At 38.3% G+C, this 16,962-nt stretch overlaps 1 protein-coding gene across 1 annotated transcript in view; it reads left to right on the top strand.

Annotated features, from left to right (window-relative positions):
- Positions 1 to 16,962, top strand: part of SCAPER (S-phase cyclin A-associated protein in the ER) — a 565,180-nt gene that overhangs the window by 35,823 nt on the left and 512,395 nt on the right. The window contains exons 3-4 of the mRNA XM_011932825.1: positions 2,052 to 2,169; positions 7,075 to 7,145. Of these exons, the coding sequence (XP_011788215.1) occupies positions 2,052 to 2,169; positions 7,075 to 7,145 (189 nt within the window). The remainder of the gene's footprint in view (positions 1 to 2,051; positions 2,170 to 7,074; positions 7,146 to 16,962) is intronic.

The raw sequence follows: 16,962 nt of genomic DNA, 5'->3' as shown, positions 1-16,962 counted from the left end.
AAAAACAGGATAATAACGATGTTCAGGGAACAAGGGAGATAACCATTAGGTCTGGCTGCCTGAGAGCCGGGTGGAACAGAGCCATATTTCTCTTCTTTCAAAAGCAAATAGGAGAAATATTGCTGAATTCTTTTCCTCAGCAAGGAACATCCCTGAGAAAGAGAATGCGTTCCTAGGGGGAGATCTCTAAAGTGGCCTGGCCGCTCTGGGAACATCTGTTTTTTACGGTTGCAGGTAAGGGATGAAATAAACCCCGGTCTCCCGTAGCACTCCCAGGCCTGTTAGGATGAGGAAATTCCCACCTAATAAATTTTGGTCCCACCAGTTGGTTGTCTGCTGTCAAACCCTGTCTCCTGATAAGATGTTATCAATGACAACGTGTGCTCGAAACTTCATTAGCAATTTTAATTTCGCCCCGTCCTGTGATCACGCCCTGCCTCCATTTGCCTTGTAATATTTTATTACCTCGTGAAGCATGTGATCTCTGTTACCCACACCCTATTTGTACACTCCCTCCCCTTTTGAAATCACTAATAAAAGCTTGCTGGTTTTGTGGCTTGGGGGTTATCACAGAACCTGCTGACATGTGATGTCTCCCCCGGACACCCAGCTTCAAAATTTATCTCTTTTGTACTATTTCCCTTTATTTCACAGACCGGCTGACACTTAGGGAAAATAGAAAAGGTCCCACGTTGAATTACCGGGGGTGAGTTCCCCCGATAATGACAGCTGGATTTTAAGAGAGGGCGCATTCTAAGAGACTCAGGTGGAGGCTGCAAAGCTTCTGATGACCTAGTCTCAGAAGTTATGCAGTGTCCTTTCTGCCTCATTTTATTGGTCAGAAAGCAAGTCACAGAGGCATATTCAAGGGGAGTGGATTACATGAGGACATGAACACCAGCAGGTGTGGTTCACTGGAGCCAAGGGGGGCATATTTGGAGACTACCTATCATACTTGTTAATTCATGTATTATTTTTTACTCTTACATGTTTGCTTCGTTGGCTTGGATTGTTGTTAGCTCTTTGAGGACAAGCACAATACTTTATATTTCTTTATATTCTCCTCAGTTTCTTGATATTTTTGCACATAGTAATTACCTTGTGAAATGTATCGTGCCTTAGGATTCCAGGATTGCTAAAAATCCAGGCTGGCAAGAACTGTAGGAGGGCATGGAGGCACCTACTAATTGGACTGGGATTTTGGGCTGACCCAGTGGTGAAGTTGTTTCACAAAGAGGCAGGTTGCCCACACAGATTTAAGGATTGGATAAAGAGGCTGTATCCTTGTGTTCATATGGGTGCTTTATGATCTCTTTCTTCTCACAGATACTTGGCTTATAAAAACAGACTATTTTGATACGACATTCATTAGTGGGGAAGCAATTTCCTTTATTTTACTGGACCTGGCTCCCAGCTGGCACAGATTGTTGGTGGGGCTGAACCTGTAGGCTCGTGTTTTTAGGCCAGGCGGGGCTAGAGCAAGCAAGAAATTACACATGTTCTGTGCAGTAGTTTGAGTTTTAAAAATTGCAATTTAAATTTACCTGTTAACAGCAATTATTATTTGAATCCTAATAACTTGGAGATAAAATTATGTAGCTAAAAACTGAATGTTGACTTACTTTAGCACAATCTCTAGGGAATAAAAAAAGGATTTTCCAAAATATTTTATGCTGAAGAGGTCTTTTAGGGGAAATATATAGGATGTTTGTAAAAACTGGTCTCTGTCACACTTGGACATGTTGATGTGTAAGGGATGGTGCAGATATTAGTCCACAGCAGTGTTTGTGCTTTTTAGGCCACTTTTCAAACTTTAGATTATATTTATTATTTAAATAATTTATTTATTTTTTAGAGTTACAAAACTCAGTGTTTTTAGATCTAAAAAAGACTTGTGACTTTCTCTTCTCTGTTTAACAACCTACCAAATCCCAAATTAGTGTTTTCTTTCTGAGAAAAATGTGAGAAATAATGACTTTGTTAAATATATTATATACTTTGACTTATGTAATATCTAATAATCTAATAAGTACCATTTTTTCCATACATAGGCTTCATTCCAGCGCTCCAATAGTCATGACAAAGTAAGGAGAATAGTTGCAGAGGAGGGTCGTACAGCAAGAAACCTAATAGCTTGGAGTGTTCCACTAGAAAGCAAAGATGATGATGGTATGTATTTAAAAAATTAGTTTCATTTTTGTAAATAAGAAGGATGTATTTAGTCCTAAATAGATAGACTGAAAACCGTTTGCAATTAGACCTCTTGGGGCTGATTAGTATGTTAAATAAGAAATGATTTTTTGTTGCTTTTATACACACATGGCTTTATAAAAGCCTTACAGTTAGTTTTGCTTTTTCAGGTAATAGTGAAATTTGAAATTGGGTTTATTGTGTTATTATGACTGGCAGATTAGGGCTTTTTAAAGCGATAAGAGATTTAGTGATATGATTAGACTTTGTCTCCCTACCCAAATCTCACCTTGAATTATAATCCCTATAATCCCCACATGTCAGGGAAGAGACCATGTGGAGGTAATTGGATCATGGGGGCGGTTTCCTCCATGCTGTTCTCATGACAGTGAGTGAGTTCTCATGACATATGATCGTTTTATAATGGGCTCTTTCCCCTACACTCGGTACTTCTCCTTCCTGCTGCCTTGTGAAGAAGGTGCCTTGCTTGCCCTTCTTGAACTTCCACCATGATTGCAAGTTTCCTGAGGCCTCCGCAGCCATGCTGAACTATGAGTCAATTAAAGCCCTTTCCTTTATAAATTACCCAGTTTCAGGCAGTTCTTTATAAACAGTATGAAAATGGACATTTAGGTTTTTTCTTTTATTAAATTCTTTTTTAAAAAAGATTTTTTCCCTGGGGGGTTTTTTTTTTTTTTTTAATTTTTTTTTTTTTTTTTTTTTTTTGAGACGGAGTCTCGCTCTGTCGCCCAGGCTGGAGTGCAGTGGCGCGATCTCGGCTCACTGCAAGCTCCGCCTCCCGGGTTTACGCCATTCTCCTGCCTCAGCCTCCCGAGTAGCTGGGACTACAGGCGCCCGCCATCTCGCCCGGCTAGTTTTTTGTATTTTTTAGTAGAGACGGGGTTTCACCGTGTAGACCAGGATGGTCTCGATCTCCTGACCTCGTGATTCACCCGTCTCGGCCTCCCAAAGTGCTGGGATTACAGGCTTGAGCCACCGCGCCCGGCCTCTTTTATTAAATTCTCAATAAAAATAAGATTTTTAAAAAATCATATTTATCATAATTAGGTGCAATTTAATGTAATACTTTAGAAAATAGAAGATACTTCTTTAGTTTTCATTATTATTATTTGAACTAGAAAAAAAAATCTCCCCCCTCCCTTTAATGGCTAGAGGCAGTGTGAAGCAACTGTTTCTGGGGATGTTGAAGATTAGATGGAGATACAGAAGTCAGGAGGTTGGCATACACTTCAGGAGACCTCACTTTGAAATTTTCTGAGGGCTTATAGAATATTCCTCATAGTTAGGTTTGTCTGATATCTTTTCATGACTAGATTCAGGTATGTGTTTTTAGTAGGAGGTCTATAGAAATGATGTGTCCTTTTTAGTTATCAGAGGAAGTTCATGATAACTGTCTCATTAATTTAATCAGTTGCTTTAAGTGTTGTCTGTCAAATTTCTCTACTGTAAAGTAACTAATTTTTTCCTATGTAACTAATGAGTAATTTTTGGTAATATAGTTTGAAACTGTGTAAATATCCTGTTTTTGTTGAAACAGTACACTCACTACTTTTAGCTTCTATTGATAATCCTTGGCTTATGTTATACCTCTGGTGGTTGCAAAGTAGTGATTTGTTAACTCCATCATTCCTTCTGCATTTGTTAGCCTTCTAATATAAGGAAGAGCTTTAGCATCTCCTCTTTATTTTTATATGTATGTATATATGTATTCGTATTTTCAGTTTGTGTGGACTCATGGCTTCTTATGGTATTTAATGGGGTACAATTACTCTATTTTGATGCTCAGATTGTTCTCGATTTTTCAAATGGGAGACCCTTTAACTTGGCTCCTGTTCCTTTTGGCATGTTCTAATCATGTTTCCATTCTTTAAAAACATCTTTACACAAGATGTTTCAAGCTAAACAAGAATTCACCTGTTTTATTCTTTTAAATTTATTTTTACACTTTATTTAAAATTTTCTTTAAAATATGTTTTAAATCTTTATCTTTTTTACATTTGGTCCTCTGACCCATTTGTAGTTTATTCTTACACATAGTGTGTGGTATGGATCTAATTTTATCTTTTTCCTTATAGCTAACAAGTTGCCTCAGCATAACTTACTATGAAGTTTATCTTTGCCGCAGTTATTTGAGATTCCACCTTTTCTGTAGAGTGAATTTCCATATGTAATTGTATTCCATTCTACTAGTCTGTTTACCTAATTCATGTGTGAGTGCCATACTATTTTAATTATGGAGGTATTATGGTATTTTAAAATGCCTGCTTGGATCTGTCTTCCCCTGTAGCTTTTCTTTCTCAGTTTTCCTAGCTATTTTTAGAGAGCGGTTATTTTGAATCATAAAAACTATCAAATAGAGGGGAAAATTGGATTTATCTTTTGCAATTCAACTTCTTAACAGCTAATCTTTTCACAAGGAGCTTATTATTACTTCATTTCTTTGATAAAAGTACATATCAACATGATTCATTGCAAAAGTAAAAAAAAAAGTATTTTGTGGTTGCTGTGTATTATAAATATTTTTCTATGAAATTGTATTATCTCATTTTCCATGGGTTATTCTGAACATAAAATGTTCAAAGATGTTTCTATTACAGTTGTTTCTATTCAAAAAACAAAGAAAATATAATAAACATCTGTACATAATCTGATTTTTCATATAAGAACATAAATTATTGGCCAGTACAATTTTAAAGCTTCATTTGTGACTATTGTAACATAATACAACTGTAAGCACAGGCTGGGTGCAGTGGCTCACATCTGTAATCGTAGCACTTTAGGAGGTCAAGGCAGGTGATTGCCTGAGCTCAGGAGTTCGAGACCAGGCTGGGCAACACGGTGAAACCTTGTCTCTGCTAAAATACAAAACAATTAGCCGGGCATGGCAGTGGGCGCCTGTAATGCCAGCTGCTCATGAGGCTTGAACCTGGGAAGCAGAGGTTGCAGTGAGCCTAGATCGCGCCACTGCACTCCAGCCTGGGGCACAGAGTGAGACTGCGTCTCAAAAAAGAAAGAAAAACCAAAAAACTGTAAGCACAGATAATTAGAACTTTCTAAATATCTGTAGTAATGATGACAAAAGAAGAATATTAACATTTACAATTTTTGTTAAGGATTATTTTATATTGTTAAAGCTTTGCCACATATAGGCAATTAAAAACTAAGTTTTTAATAGCAACTTGTTCTTGTTTTATGATTACAATGTATACTTAGGTGTTTCTGAGGATAATTCCACTTAAAAAAGTTCTGTGCTTCATATTTCTGTTTCTAAGCTGGTTTTTCTGCTGCATATTCTAAAAACCTGCTGGTACATTACAGCTTGTGCTTATTCTAAGCTGGTTTTTCTGATGGATATTCTAAAAAAAACTTGCTGGTACATTGTTTTATGTAATTAAAGGATGTGGCTCTGTAGGTTAGTGTAGCATTCTTTCCCTTCACCCCTGGTGGAACAGTGAGGGTATCCCACTTATGTCGGATAAGTTGATAGCTAGGTCCCTGTGTGTTATGGCTCATTTATACTGCTTCAGAGGACCTGGCCCCAAAATTATTTTGCAGAAAGGAAAATTATTCTGTTATACATTATAGAATTTTATTCCTATTTTGAAATGCTGGAGAGGTTGCAGAGAAAAATGAACACTTACACACTGCTAGTGAGAATGTAAATTAGTTTGGCCATTGTGGAAAGCACTTTGGTGATTGCTCAAAGAATTAAAAACAGAACTACCATTTGACCCAGCTATCTAATTACTGGGTATATACTCAAAGAATATAAATTGTTCTACCATAAAGATACATGTACGTGTATGTTCATCACAGCACTGCTTACAATAGCAAAAACATGAATAAACCTAAATGGCCATCAGTGGTAGACTGGATAAAGAAAAGAAAATGTACATATATACAACATGGACTACTATGTAGCCATAAAAAGAATGAAATCATGTTCTTTGCAGTAATAAGGATGGAGCTGGAGATCATTATCCTAAGTGAACTAATGCAAGAACAGAAAACCAAATACTGCACGTTCTCACTTATAAGTGGGAACTAAATATTGACTACATACACATAGACACAAAGAAGGGAGCAAAAGACATCAGGGCCTACTTTAGGGTAGAGAGTGGGAGGAGAGTGAGGATTGAAAAACTACTTATCAGTTACTTATGCTAATTACCTAGGTGATGAAATAATCTGTGCACCAAACCCCTGTGAAACGTAATTTGTCTGTATAACAAACCTGCACATGTACCTCTGGACCTAAAATAAAAGTAAAAAAAAAAAAAAGAAGAATTTTATTTCTGTTTTGAATTGCTGTTGAGAATGATAATTACAAAACAGTAGTGTCTTTCTTATAAAAAGAATGAGTGAGAAAATACAAAGAACTGAAACCTCACTTTTCACAATGAAATTGTGCATTTCATATATCATAAACTAAAACAAAATATTGGGGTTTATATAGAATACATATAGTCTTAATTTTATTGTTGAAATGAAATTTGAACTTAAAGAACTATTTCCAGATTTGTATATAAGTTGAGGAGTACCAGTAACTGGACTTTGTTTTTAAAAGTTGTTAGAGTATTTGACTTCTTTAAGATGTTGATTTATTCCTGTTCAGAGAAAGGTATTCAATAATAGCAGTCTCTGGGACTTTGGAAATTTTTTGTGGTGGTTGTTTTAATTATATTGGTTTATATTGACTATGAACAGACTGTACTATACTGTGGTCTCTGGAAGGAGATTAAATGTTAGTATGCCTGAATGATTTGAGTAGTTTAGGTTTACATTATCTAATTACCTATAGTTCAATTTTATATTATCTATCATTCCGTATATCTACATATTTATTTTTTTCTTGCCTTGAAGGAAAACCTAAGTATCAAACTGGTGGAAAATCTAAGAGGACAATTCAAGGCACTCATAAAACTACTAAACAGGTACAGCATCTATAACTTTTATACTTATTTACTTTTAATTTCAATTTCTGAATGTATTATAAATTATGAAAATCTTATTTTGCAGGATTTGAATATTATCTAAATAAAAATTTAATGTACTTTTTAAAAACGAATATGTATATAGCAATCAGTGTGACTTGTACTAAATACTTTACAGATATTAATTTATTTGGTTCTCATACCCTTTGATGTAAGCATCACAGTTATCCTCACTTACATTGAAGTTTTGTTACAAAAAGAAACTGAGACAGAGAGAAGGCATATAGCTTACTAGTAAATGACACAGCCAGCGTTTGAACCCAGGCAGTTAATTCCTTTTCTTTTTTTTTTTTCTCTTTGAGTCTCACCCTGTTGCCCAGGCTGGAGTGCAGTGGTGTGATCTTGGCTCACTGAACCCTCTTCCTCTTAGGTTCAGGCAGTTCTCGTGCCTCAGCCACCCCAGTAGCTGGGACTACAGTCATGTGTCACCACACCTGGCTAATTTTTATATTTTTAGTAGAGACAGGGTTTCACCATGTTGGCCAGGCTGGTCCCAAACTCCTGGCCTCAAGTGATCTGCCCCCCTTGGCCTCCCAAAGTGCTGGGATTACAGGCATGAACCACCACGTTCAGCCCTTGGCAGTTAATTTCCACAGTTTATGCTCTTAACTCCTCTGCTGTGCCTTCCATGTTTGCCAGTTCTTTTATGATTTTCTTTCTTGATATAATGATGCCTTTAGGTTGTAGGATAGTAAAGATATTTGGAATACAAACATTTTAAATTGCTCTAATAAAATTTTGGAGAACACAAACCTACTTTATCTTTTGAAGGTGTTTAGCATAATTATAGTTAGTTTTTTAATCCATAGTTATTTTCTCTGAACTTTTCATAGGTGTTGTTATTTTATTTTATTAATTTAATTTAATTTTTTGAGATGAGGTCTCACTGTTGCCCAGGCTGAGTACAGTGGCACAATCACAGCTCACAGAATCACTTGACCTTCTGGGCTCAAGTAATTCTCCCACCTCAGCCTCCAGAGTGGGCTGGGACCAGAGGTGTACACCACTGTGCCTGGCTGATTTTTGATTTTTTGGACAATTATTTTGATATTTTTAAGTATATAGTATGTATTGTGTAAAATAAAATTTCATATGAGGAAAACATGGACTTCTAATCATGTTATCATTGTGAGTTCACAAAGAGTCTCCCGTCCCCACACACAAAGGCACCAATGATTTTATATGCATATATTTGTAAAAAAGATTAAAAATATATACATATATATGTTTTTAATATACACATATAACATATATACTTATATATGCACGTGTATACACATACATGTATATATTTCTTACCTATGTATATGTATTTTAACCTTTAGGTTTCAGGGGTACATGTGCAGGTTTGTTATATAGGTAAACTCGTTTCACGGGGGTTTGTTGTACAGATTATTTCATCACACAGGTACTAAGCCTAGTACCCAATAGTTATTTTTGCTCTTTCTCTTTTTCCTCCCACCCTTAAGGAGGCCCCTCTGTTTGTTGATCCCTTCTTTATGTTCATGAGTTCTTATAATTTAGCTCTCGTAAGTGAGGACATGCAGTATTTGGTTTTCTGTTTCTGCAATAGTTCGCTAAGGTAATGGCCTCCAGCTTCATCCATGTTCCAGCAAAATACATGATCTCGTTCTTTTTTATGGGTACATAGTATTCCATCATATATATATATATATATATATACCAAATTTTCTTTATCCAATCTGTTGTTGATGGGCATTTAGGTTGATTCCATGTCTTTGCTGTTGTGAATAGTGCTGCAGTGAACATTCATGTGCATGTGTCTTTATGGTAGAATGATTTATATTCCTCTGGTAATATACCCAGTAATGGGTTGAATGGTATTTCTGTTTTTTGCTCTTTGAGGAACCACCATACTTCTTTCCGTAATGGCTGAACTAATTTTCACTCTCAGCAATAGCATATAAGTATTATCTTATCTCCACAACCTTGCCAAGATCTGTTGCTTTTTGACTTTTTAGTAATAGCCATTCTGACTGGTGTGAAATGGTATCTCATTGTGATTTTGATTTGCATTTCTCTAGTGAACAATGATACTGAGCTTTGTTTCATATGCTTATTGGCTGCATGTATGTCTTCTTTAGAAAAGAGTTTGTGTTCTTTGTGTACTTTTTAATGGGGTTGTTTTTATCTTATAAATTTGTTTACATGTATTATAGATGCCAGATATTTATTAAACCTTTGTCAGATGCATAGTTTGCAAAAATTTCCTCCCATTCTGTAAGTTGTTTACTTTTTTTTTTTGCTGTGCGGAAGCTCTTAAGTTTAATTAGATCCCGTGTGTCAAATTTTGCTTTTGTGTCAATTGCTTTCGGTGTCTTTGTCAAGAAATCTTCCTGTGCATGTTCCTATGTCCAGGATGGTATTGCCAGTTGTCTTCCAGGATTTTTATAGTTTTGGGTTTTACATTTAAGTCTTTAATCCATCTTGAGTTGATATTTGTATATGGTGTAAGGAAGGGGCCTAGTTTCAGTCTTCTGCGTATGGCAACTCAGTTATCTCAACACCATTTATTGAATAGAGAGTCCTTTCCCCATATCTTGTTTTTGTCAGCTTTGTCAAAGATCAGATAGTTGTAGGTATGTGGGCTTATTTTTGGGCTCTCTCTTCTGTTTCATTGGTCTTTGTGTCTGTTTTTGTACCAGTACCATGCTGTTTTGGTTACTGTAGCCTTGTAGCATAGTTTGAAGTTGGGTAGCATTGATTCCTCTAGCGTTTTTTTTTAGACTTAGGATTGCCTTGGCTATTTGGGCGTTTTTTTTGTTCCACGCGAATTTTAAATAGCTTTTTCTCATTTTGTGAAGAATGTCATTGGTAGTTTAATGGGAATAGCATTGAATCTGTAAATTGCTTTGGGTAGTATGGCTGTTTTCATGATATTGATTCTTCCTACTCATGAGCATGGGATGTTTTTCCATTTGTTCTTGTCATCTCTGATTTCTTTGAGCAGTGTTTTGTAATTCTTGTTGTGGAGATGTTTCTCCTCCCTGGTTAGCTGTATTTCTAGGTATTTTATTCTTTTTTGTCACAATTTTGAATTGGATTGCATTCCTGATTTGACTCTCGGCTTGGCTGTTGTTGTGTATAAGAATGCTAATGACTTTTTTGTTTTTGTTTTGAGACGGAGTCTCGCTTTGTCACCAGGCTGGAGTGCAGTGGCACGATTTCTGCTCACCACAACCTCCGCCTCCCGGGTTCAAGCGATTCTTCTGCCTCAGCCTCCTGAGTAGTGGGACTACGGGTGCATGCCACCATGCCCAGCTAATTTTTGTATTTTTAGTAGAGGCAGGGTTTCACCACATTGGCCAGAATGGTCTCGATTTCCTGACCTCGTGATCAGCCTGCCTCAGCCTCCCAAAGTGCTGGGATTACAGAAAGAATGCTAATGACTTTTTGTACAGTGATTTTGTATCCTGAAACTTTGCTGAAGTTGTTTATCAGTTGAAGGAGCTTTTGTACTGAGACTATGGGTTTTCTAGATACATAGAATCAAGTCATTTGTAAATGGATATTTTGACTTCTTCCCTTCCTATTTGGATGCCCTTTATTTCTTTCTCTTGCCTAATGGCTCTTGCCATGACTTTCAATACTGTATTGAATAGGAGTGGTGAGAAAAGGCATCTTTGTTTTGTGCCAGTTTTCAAGGGGAGTGCTTCCAGCTTTTCCCTGTTCAGTACGATGTTGGCTATGGCTTTGTCATAGATGGCTCTTACTATTTTGTGGTATGTTCCTTTAATACCTAATTTATTGAGAGTTTTTAACATGAAGATATGTTGTTATATTGAAAGCTTTTTATGCATCCATTGAGATAATGATGTGGTTTTTTTTCTTTAGTTCTGTTTATGTGATGAATCACATTTATTGATTTGCCTATGTTGAAGCAACCTTATATCCTGGGGATGAAGCCTACTTGATTTTGGTGGATTAGCTTTTTAATGTACTGCTGAATTTGGTTTGCAGGTATTTTGTTGAGGATTTTTGTGTCAATGTTCATCAAAGATATTGGCATGAAGTTTCTTTTTGTGTTGTGTCTTGGCCACATTTTGGTATCAGGATGATACTGGCTTCATAGAATGAGTTGGAGAGGAGTTCTTTCTTCTCAATTTTTTTGGAATAGTTTCAATAGGAACAGTACCAGCTTTTCTTTGTATATCTGGTAGAATTTGGCTGTGAATCCTTCTGGTCCTGGGCTTTTTTTGGTTGGTAGGCTACTTGTTACTGATTGAATTTTGGAGTTTATTGTTGTTCCATTTAGAGAATCAGTTTGTTTCTGGTTCAGTCTTGGGAGGGAGTACGTGTCCAGGAATTTATCCATCTCTTCTAGGTTTTCCAGTATGTATGCACAGAGGTGTTCATAGTGGTTTCTGATGGTTATTTTTATTTCTGTGGGGTCAGTCGTAACATGACATTTCCAGTTGTGTTTATTTGGGTATTCTCTCATTTCTTCTTTATTAGTCTAGCTAGTTAATTTTTTCAAAGAACCAACTCCTGGATTTATTGATCTTTTGAATGGTTTTTTATGTCTTGATTTCCTTGGGTTCATCTCTGATTTTGTTTATATCTTGTCTTTTGCTAGTTTTGGGGTTGATTTGCTCTTGCTTCTGTAATTCTTTTACTTGTGACGTTAGATTGTTAATTTGAGATCCTTCCAACTTTTTGATGTGGGTGTTTAGTGCCATAAATTTCCCTTTTAATATTGCCTTAGCTGGATCCCAGAGATTCTGGTATGTTGTATCTTTGTTCTCATTAGTTTCAAAGAACTCTTTGATTTCTGTCTTCATTATTTACTCAGAATTCCTTCAAGTGCATGTTGTTTAATTTCCATGTAGTTGCATGGTTTTGGGTGATTTTCTTAGTTTTGACTTCTATTTTTATTACATTGTGGTCTGAAAGTGTGTTTGGTATGATTTCAGTTCTTTCTGCATTTGTTGAGGATTGTTTTGTGTTGAGTTATGAGGTCGATTTTAGAGTATGTGCCATGTGACAATGAGAAGAATGTATATTCTGTTGCTTTTGGTTGGAGAGTTCTGTAGAGATCTATCAGATCCATTTGGTACAATGTTGAGTTCAGGTCCTGAATGGCTTTGTTAATTTTCTGTCTTGATGATCTAATACTTCCAGTGGAGTATTGAGGTCTTCCACTCTTTTTGTGTGGGAGTCTAAGTCTCTTTGTAGGTCTCTAAGAACTTTATGAATCTGGGTGCTTCTCCTGTGTTGGGTGCATATATATTTAGTATAGTTAGGTCTTGTTGAATTGAATCCTTTATCATTACGTAATGTCTTTTTTTTGTCATTTTTTAAATCTTTGTTGGCTCAAAGTCTATTTTGTCTGAAGTTAGGATTGTAACCACTCCTTTTTTTCTGATTCCCATTTGCTTGGTAGATTTCCCTCCATCCCTTTATTTTGAGCCTATGTGTGTCTTTATGTGTGATACAGGTCTCTTGAAGACAGCGTACCATTGGGTCTTATTTTTTTGTTTTAATCCAATTTGACACTCTGTGACTTTTAAGTGGGGCATTTAGCCCATTTACGTTCAAGGTTAGTGGTATGTGTGGATTTGATCCTGTCATGTTGTTGTTAGCCGGTTACTATGCTGGCTTGTTTGTGTGGTTGCTTTATAGTGTCCCTGGTCTGTGTATTTAAGTGTGTTTGGTAGCAGTTCTTCCTTTCTATATTTTATGCTGCTTTCAAGGTCTCTTGTAAGGCAGGTCTGGTAGTCATAAACTCAGCATTTGCTTATCTGAAAAGGATCTTATTTCTCCTTTGCTTAGGAAGTTAAGTTTGGCTGGATATGAAATTCTTGGTTGAAGTTTTTTTTTCTTTAAGAATGTTGAATATAGGCCCCCTGTCTCTTCTGACTTGTAGCTGAGAGGTCTGATGTTAGCTTTATGAGGTTCCCTTTGTAGGTGACCTGCCCTTTCTCTCTGTTAAAGCTACCTTTAACATTTTTTCTTTCATTTCAATCTTGGAAAATCTGATGATTACATGTCTTGGGGGTTGATCTTCTTGTGTAGAATTTTGCAGGGGTTCTCTGTATTTCCTGTATTTGGCTGCTGACCTATCAAGGGTGGGAAAGTTTTCATGGATACTATCCTGAAGTATTTTTTTCAAGTTGTTTGTTTTCTCCCTATCCTTTTCAGGGATGCCAGTGATTCATAGGTTTGACTTCTTTACAGAATCCCACATTTCTCGGAGGTTTGTTCATTCCTTTTTCTTTATTTTTGTCGGTCTTAATTCAGAAAGCCAGTCTTCAAGTTCTGATATTCTTTCCTCAGCTTGGTCTATTCTGTTAATACTTGTGATTGCATTGTAAAATTCTTATAGTGTGTTTTGTAGCCCTGTTAGATCTGTTAGGTTCTTTTTTATACTGGGTATTTCATTTTTCAGCTCCTGTATTGTTCTATTGTGATTCTTAGTTTCCTTGGATTGGGTTTTGCCTGTCTCCTGAATCTTGATGATCTTTGTTCCTATCCATATATATATATATATATATTTTTTTTTTGAGACAGAGTCTTGCTCTTTCACCCAGGCTGGAGTACAATGGCACAATCTGCTCACTGTAACCTTCACTTCCTGGGTTCAAGTGATCCTCCTGCCTCAGCCTCCTAAGTAGCTGGGATTACAGGTACCCGCCATCATGCCTAGCTGATTTTTGTATTTTTGTAGAGATGGTGTTTCACTGTGTTGGCCAGGCTGGTCTTGAACTCCTGACCTCAGATGATCCTCTCTCCTCAGCCTCCCAAAGTGCTGGGATTACAGGCCCTATTCATATTATGAATTCTATTTCTGTCTTTTCAGCCAGCTCAGCCTGGTTAAGAACCCTTATTAAAGAACTGATGTGGTCATTTCAAGACGTATGACACTCTGGTCATTTGAGTTACTAGAGCTCTTGCATTGGTTCTTTCTTTTCTGAGTATGGTGTTCCTTTAACTGCAGTGTAATTTGAGTAATTAATGGACTTCTTGATGTTTTCATAGGACGGAAGCTTTGTGCAAGGTCTTTATTTGTTGCCGACTTCTTTTGTTTAATTTCATGGGGATGGGTATGTTAGCAATATGGTTTGGCTCTGTGTCCCCACCCAAATCTCACTTTGAATTGTAATCCCCATAATCCTCACGTGTCAAGGGTGGGACCAGGTGGAGGTAATTGGATCATGGGGGTGATTTCCCCCATGCTGTTCTCGTGACAGTGAGTGAGTCTCATCAGACCTAATGGTTTTATAAGTGTCTGGTATTTCCCCTGTTGGCACTCACTCTGTCCTGCCACTCTGTGAAGAAGGTGCCTGTTTCTCCTTTGCCTTCTGCCATGATTGTAAGTTTCCTGAGGGCTCTCCAGCCATGTGGAACTGTGAGTCAATTAAACCTCTTTCCTTTATAAGTTACCCTGTCTCGGGTATTTCTTCATAGCAGTGTGAGAATGGACTAATGCAGCAGTGTATTTTTGGTGTGGAAGCTTTGGGATGTGATCCAGTACGTGGTGCTTAAGTGTATTGGTCAGTTGATAGGTTCTTCCTTGGTCGTGTGGTTTCTTCACAGTTGTAACCTTGCTTCCTCTCAATGCTCTCAAAGTGTGGGCTCCTCTCCCACTGCCTTTAGATTGTGGCTTGACACTTCCAGGCTGCCCACTGCAGCTCTGGGGTGACGTTTCTCTCCAGCTTGGAGCCATTAGAGGAAGGGACTTTAGCAGTGGCATCACAGGATGGAGGGTCTGTGCTGTGGGCCCAAGCTGGGGGTTCCCTGTCTGTTGATGAGCAGGGGGTGGGTGGGACACATGGGAGACAGACTGGCCTTGTCTCCTTGGGTTGACTGCAGTTTGTCGAAGGTATGGATAAGGCACTTTGGGTCTTGGTTCCTTTGTTAGTCTGAGGGTAGCAAGTACTGTTCCATGGCAGAGGTAGTGGCAGAGAGGCTTTTGGTTACCCTTAGGGGCTCCACCTCCAAGAAATGTGGAGCCACTGTTACTGAGGGTGTTCAGCCACTGGGATGGGGCAGCTGCACTGCTGGCATGAGCTTCGGGTTCTGCTTGTTGGGGAGCAGGGAGTTGAAGGCTCACAGGGAGGAGAGGTTGGTCTCCTCTCTGTATGGTAGCTGTGATGTACTGTAAGTTTGAGTTTAGCCCTTAGGCTCTTTGTGTCCTCCCCTAGTCCAAGGGCAGGAGGAATAGCACTGTTACTGTGGCAGTGGCCAAGGGGCTGTCATATGCCTTTGGGAGCCTCTTCCCAGGGAAACTGCGTGTCACTACCAGTGGGTATGCTCAGTCACGGCTGGGGCGACTGTTCTGCATTCATGAGCCATGGGCCCTGCCTAGTGAAGAGTGGGGTGGGGGTTCTAGGGAGGAGGGGCCGCACTCCTGTCTGTATGGTGGCTGTGGTGTGCTAAAAAAATTACTAAAAAACCAGTTGATAGATTTTTAAGTACATATTATATTTTAAAAATTATATAGTAAGATACATGCACTGATAAATTGACTGTATTATTTAATGTTCCTTTCGATACACATTTAAGAAACTATTATCTCAGAAGGGGTAGGCATAAAAGAAATCTTTGCCCAGGCGCGGTGACTCACGCCTGTAATCCCAGCACTTTGGGAGGCCGAGGTGGGCGGATCACAAGGTCAGGAGATCGAGACCATCCTGGCCAACGCGGTGAAACCCCATCTCTACTAAAAATACAAAAAAATTAGCTGGGTGTGGTGGCGGACGCCTGTAGTCCCAGCTACTGGGGAGGCTGAGGCAGGAGAATGGCGTGAACCCAGGAGGTAGAGCTTGCAGTGAACCGAACCGAGATTGTGCCAGTACACTGCAGCCTGGGCTACAGAGCGAGACTCTGTCTCAAAAAAAAAAAAAAAAAAAAAAAAAGTAATCTTTTAGGCCAGGCGCAGTGGCTCACACCTGTAATCCCAACACTTTGGGAGGCTGAGGCAGGCGGGTCACCTGAGATGAGGAGTTCAAGACCAGTCTGGCCAACATGGTAAAACCTCATCTCTACAAAAATACAAAAATTAGCCGGGCATGGTGACTGTAATCCCAGCTACTCGGGAGGCTGAGGTGGGAGAATCACTTTGAACCTGGGAGCTGGAGATTGCAGTGAGCCAAGATCACGCCATTGCACTCTAGCATGGGCAACAGAGTGAGACTCCATCTTGGAAAAAAAAAAAAGTCTTTATTTTTGTACTTCAGATCATTTCAAAAACCTACAAAATATATAGAGAGAGCTTCTTTTTAAATTATAATTAAAAAATGTTTTTAGAGGCAGGGTCTTGCTCTGTTTCCCAGGCTGGAGTATAGTGGCTTGATCATAGCTCGCTGCAGCCTTGAATTCCTGGGCTCAAGCAGTCCTTCCACCTCAGTCTCCTGAGTAGCTGGGACTACAGGTGTGTGCCACCACACCTGGTTAGCTTTTCCATTTTTTGTGGAAATAGGGTCTTGCTGTGCTGCCCAGGCTGTTCTCAAACTTGTAAGCTCAAGCAGTCCTCTCACCGTGGCTCCCCGAAGTGCTGAGATTACAAGTGTAGATCCACTGCACTTGGCTGAGGAACTGCTTTAAAAAATTAATTTTTGTGGGTACATAGTGGGTCTGTATATTTATGGGGTACATGAGATATTTGATACAGGCATGCAGTGTGTAACAATCACATCGTGGAAAGTGGGGTATTCATCCCCTCAAGCATTTATCCTTTGTATTATAATCCAGTTACACTCTTTTAGTTATTTGAAACTATACAATTAAATTATAG

Source organism: Colobus angolensis, unplaced genomic scaffold (genome assembly GCF_000951035.1).
Source record: "Colobus angolensis palliatus isolate OR3802 unplaced genomic scaffold, Cang.pa_1.0 Scaffold99, whole genome shotgun sequence".
Classification (NCBI taxonomy): domain Eukaryota; kingdom Metazoa; phylum Chordata; class Mammalia; order Primates; family Cercopithecidae; genus Colobus; species Colobus angolensis.
The sequence above is the reverse complement of the archived record's forward strand: the minus strand, read 5'-3'. Positions and strand labels throughout refer to the sequence as shown.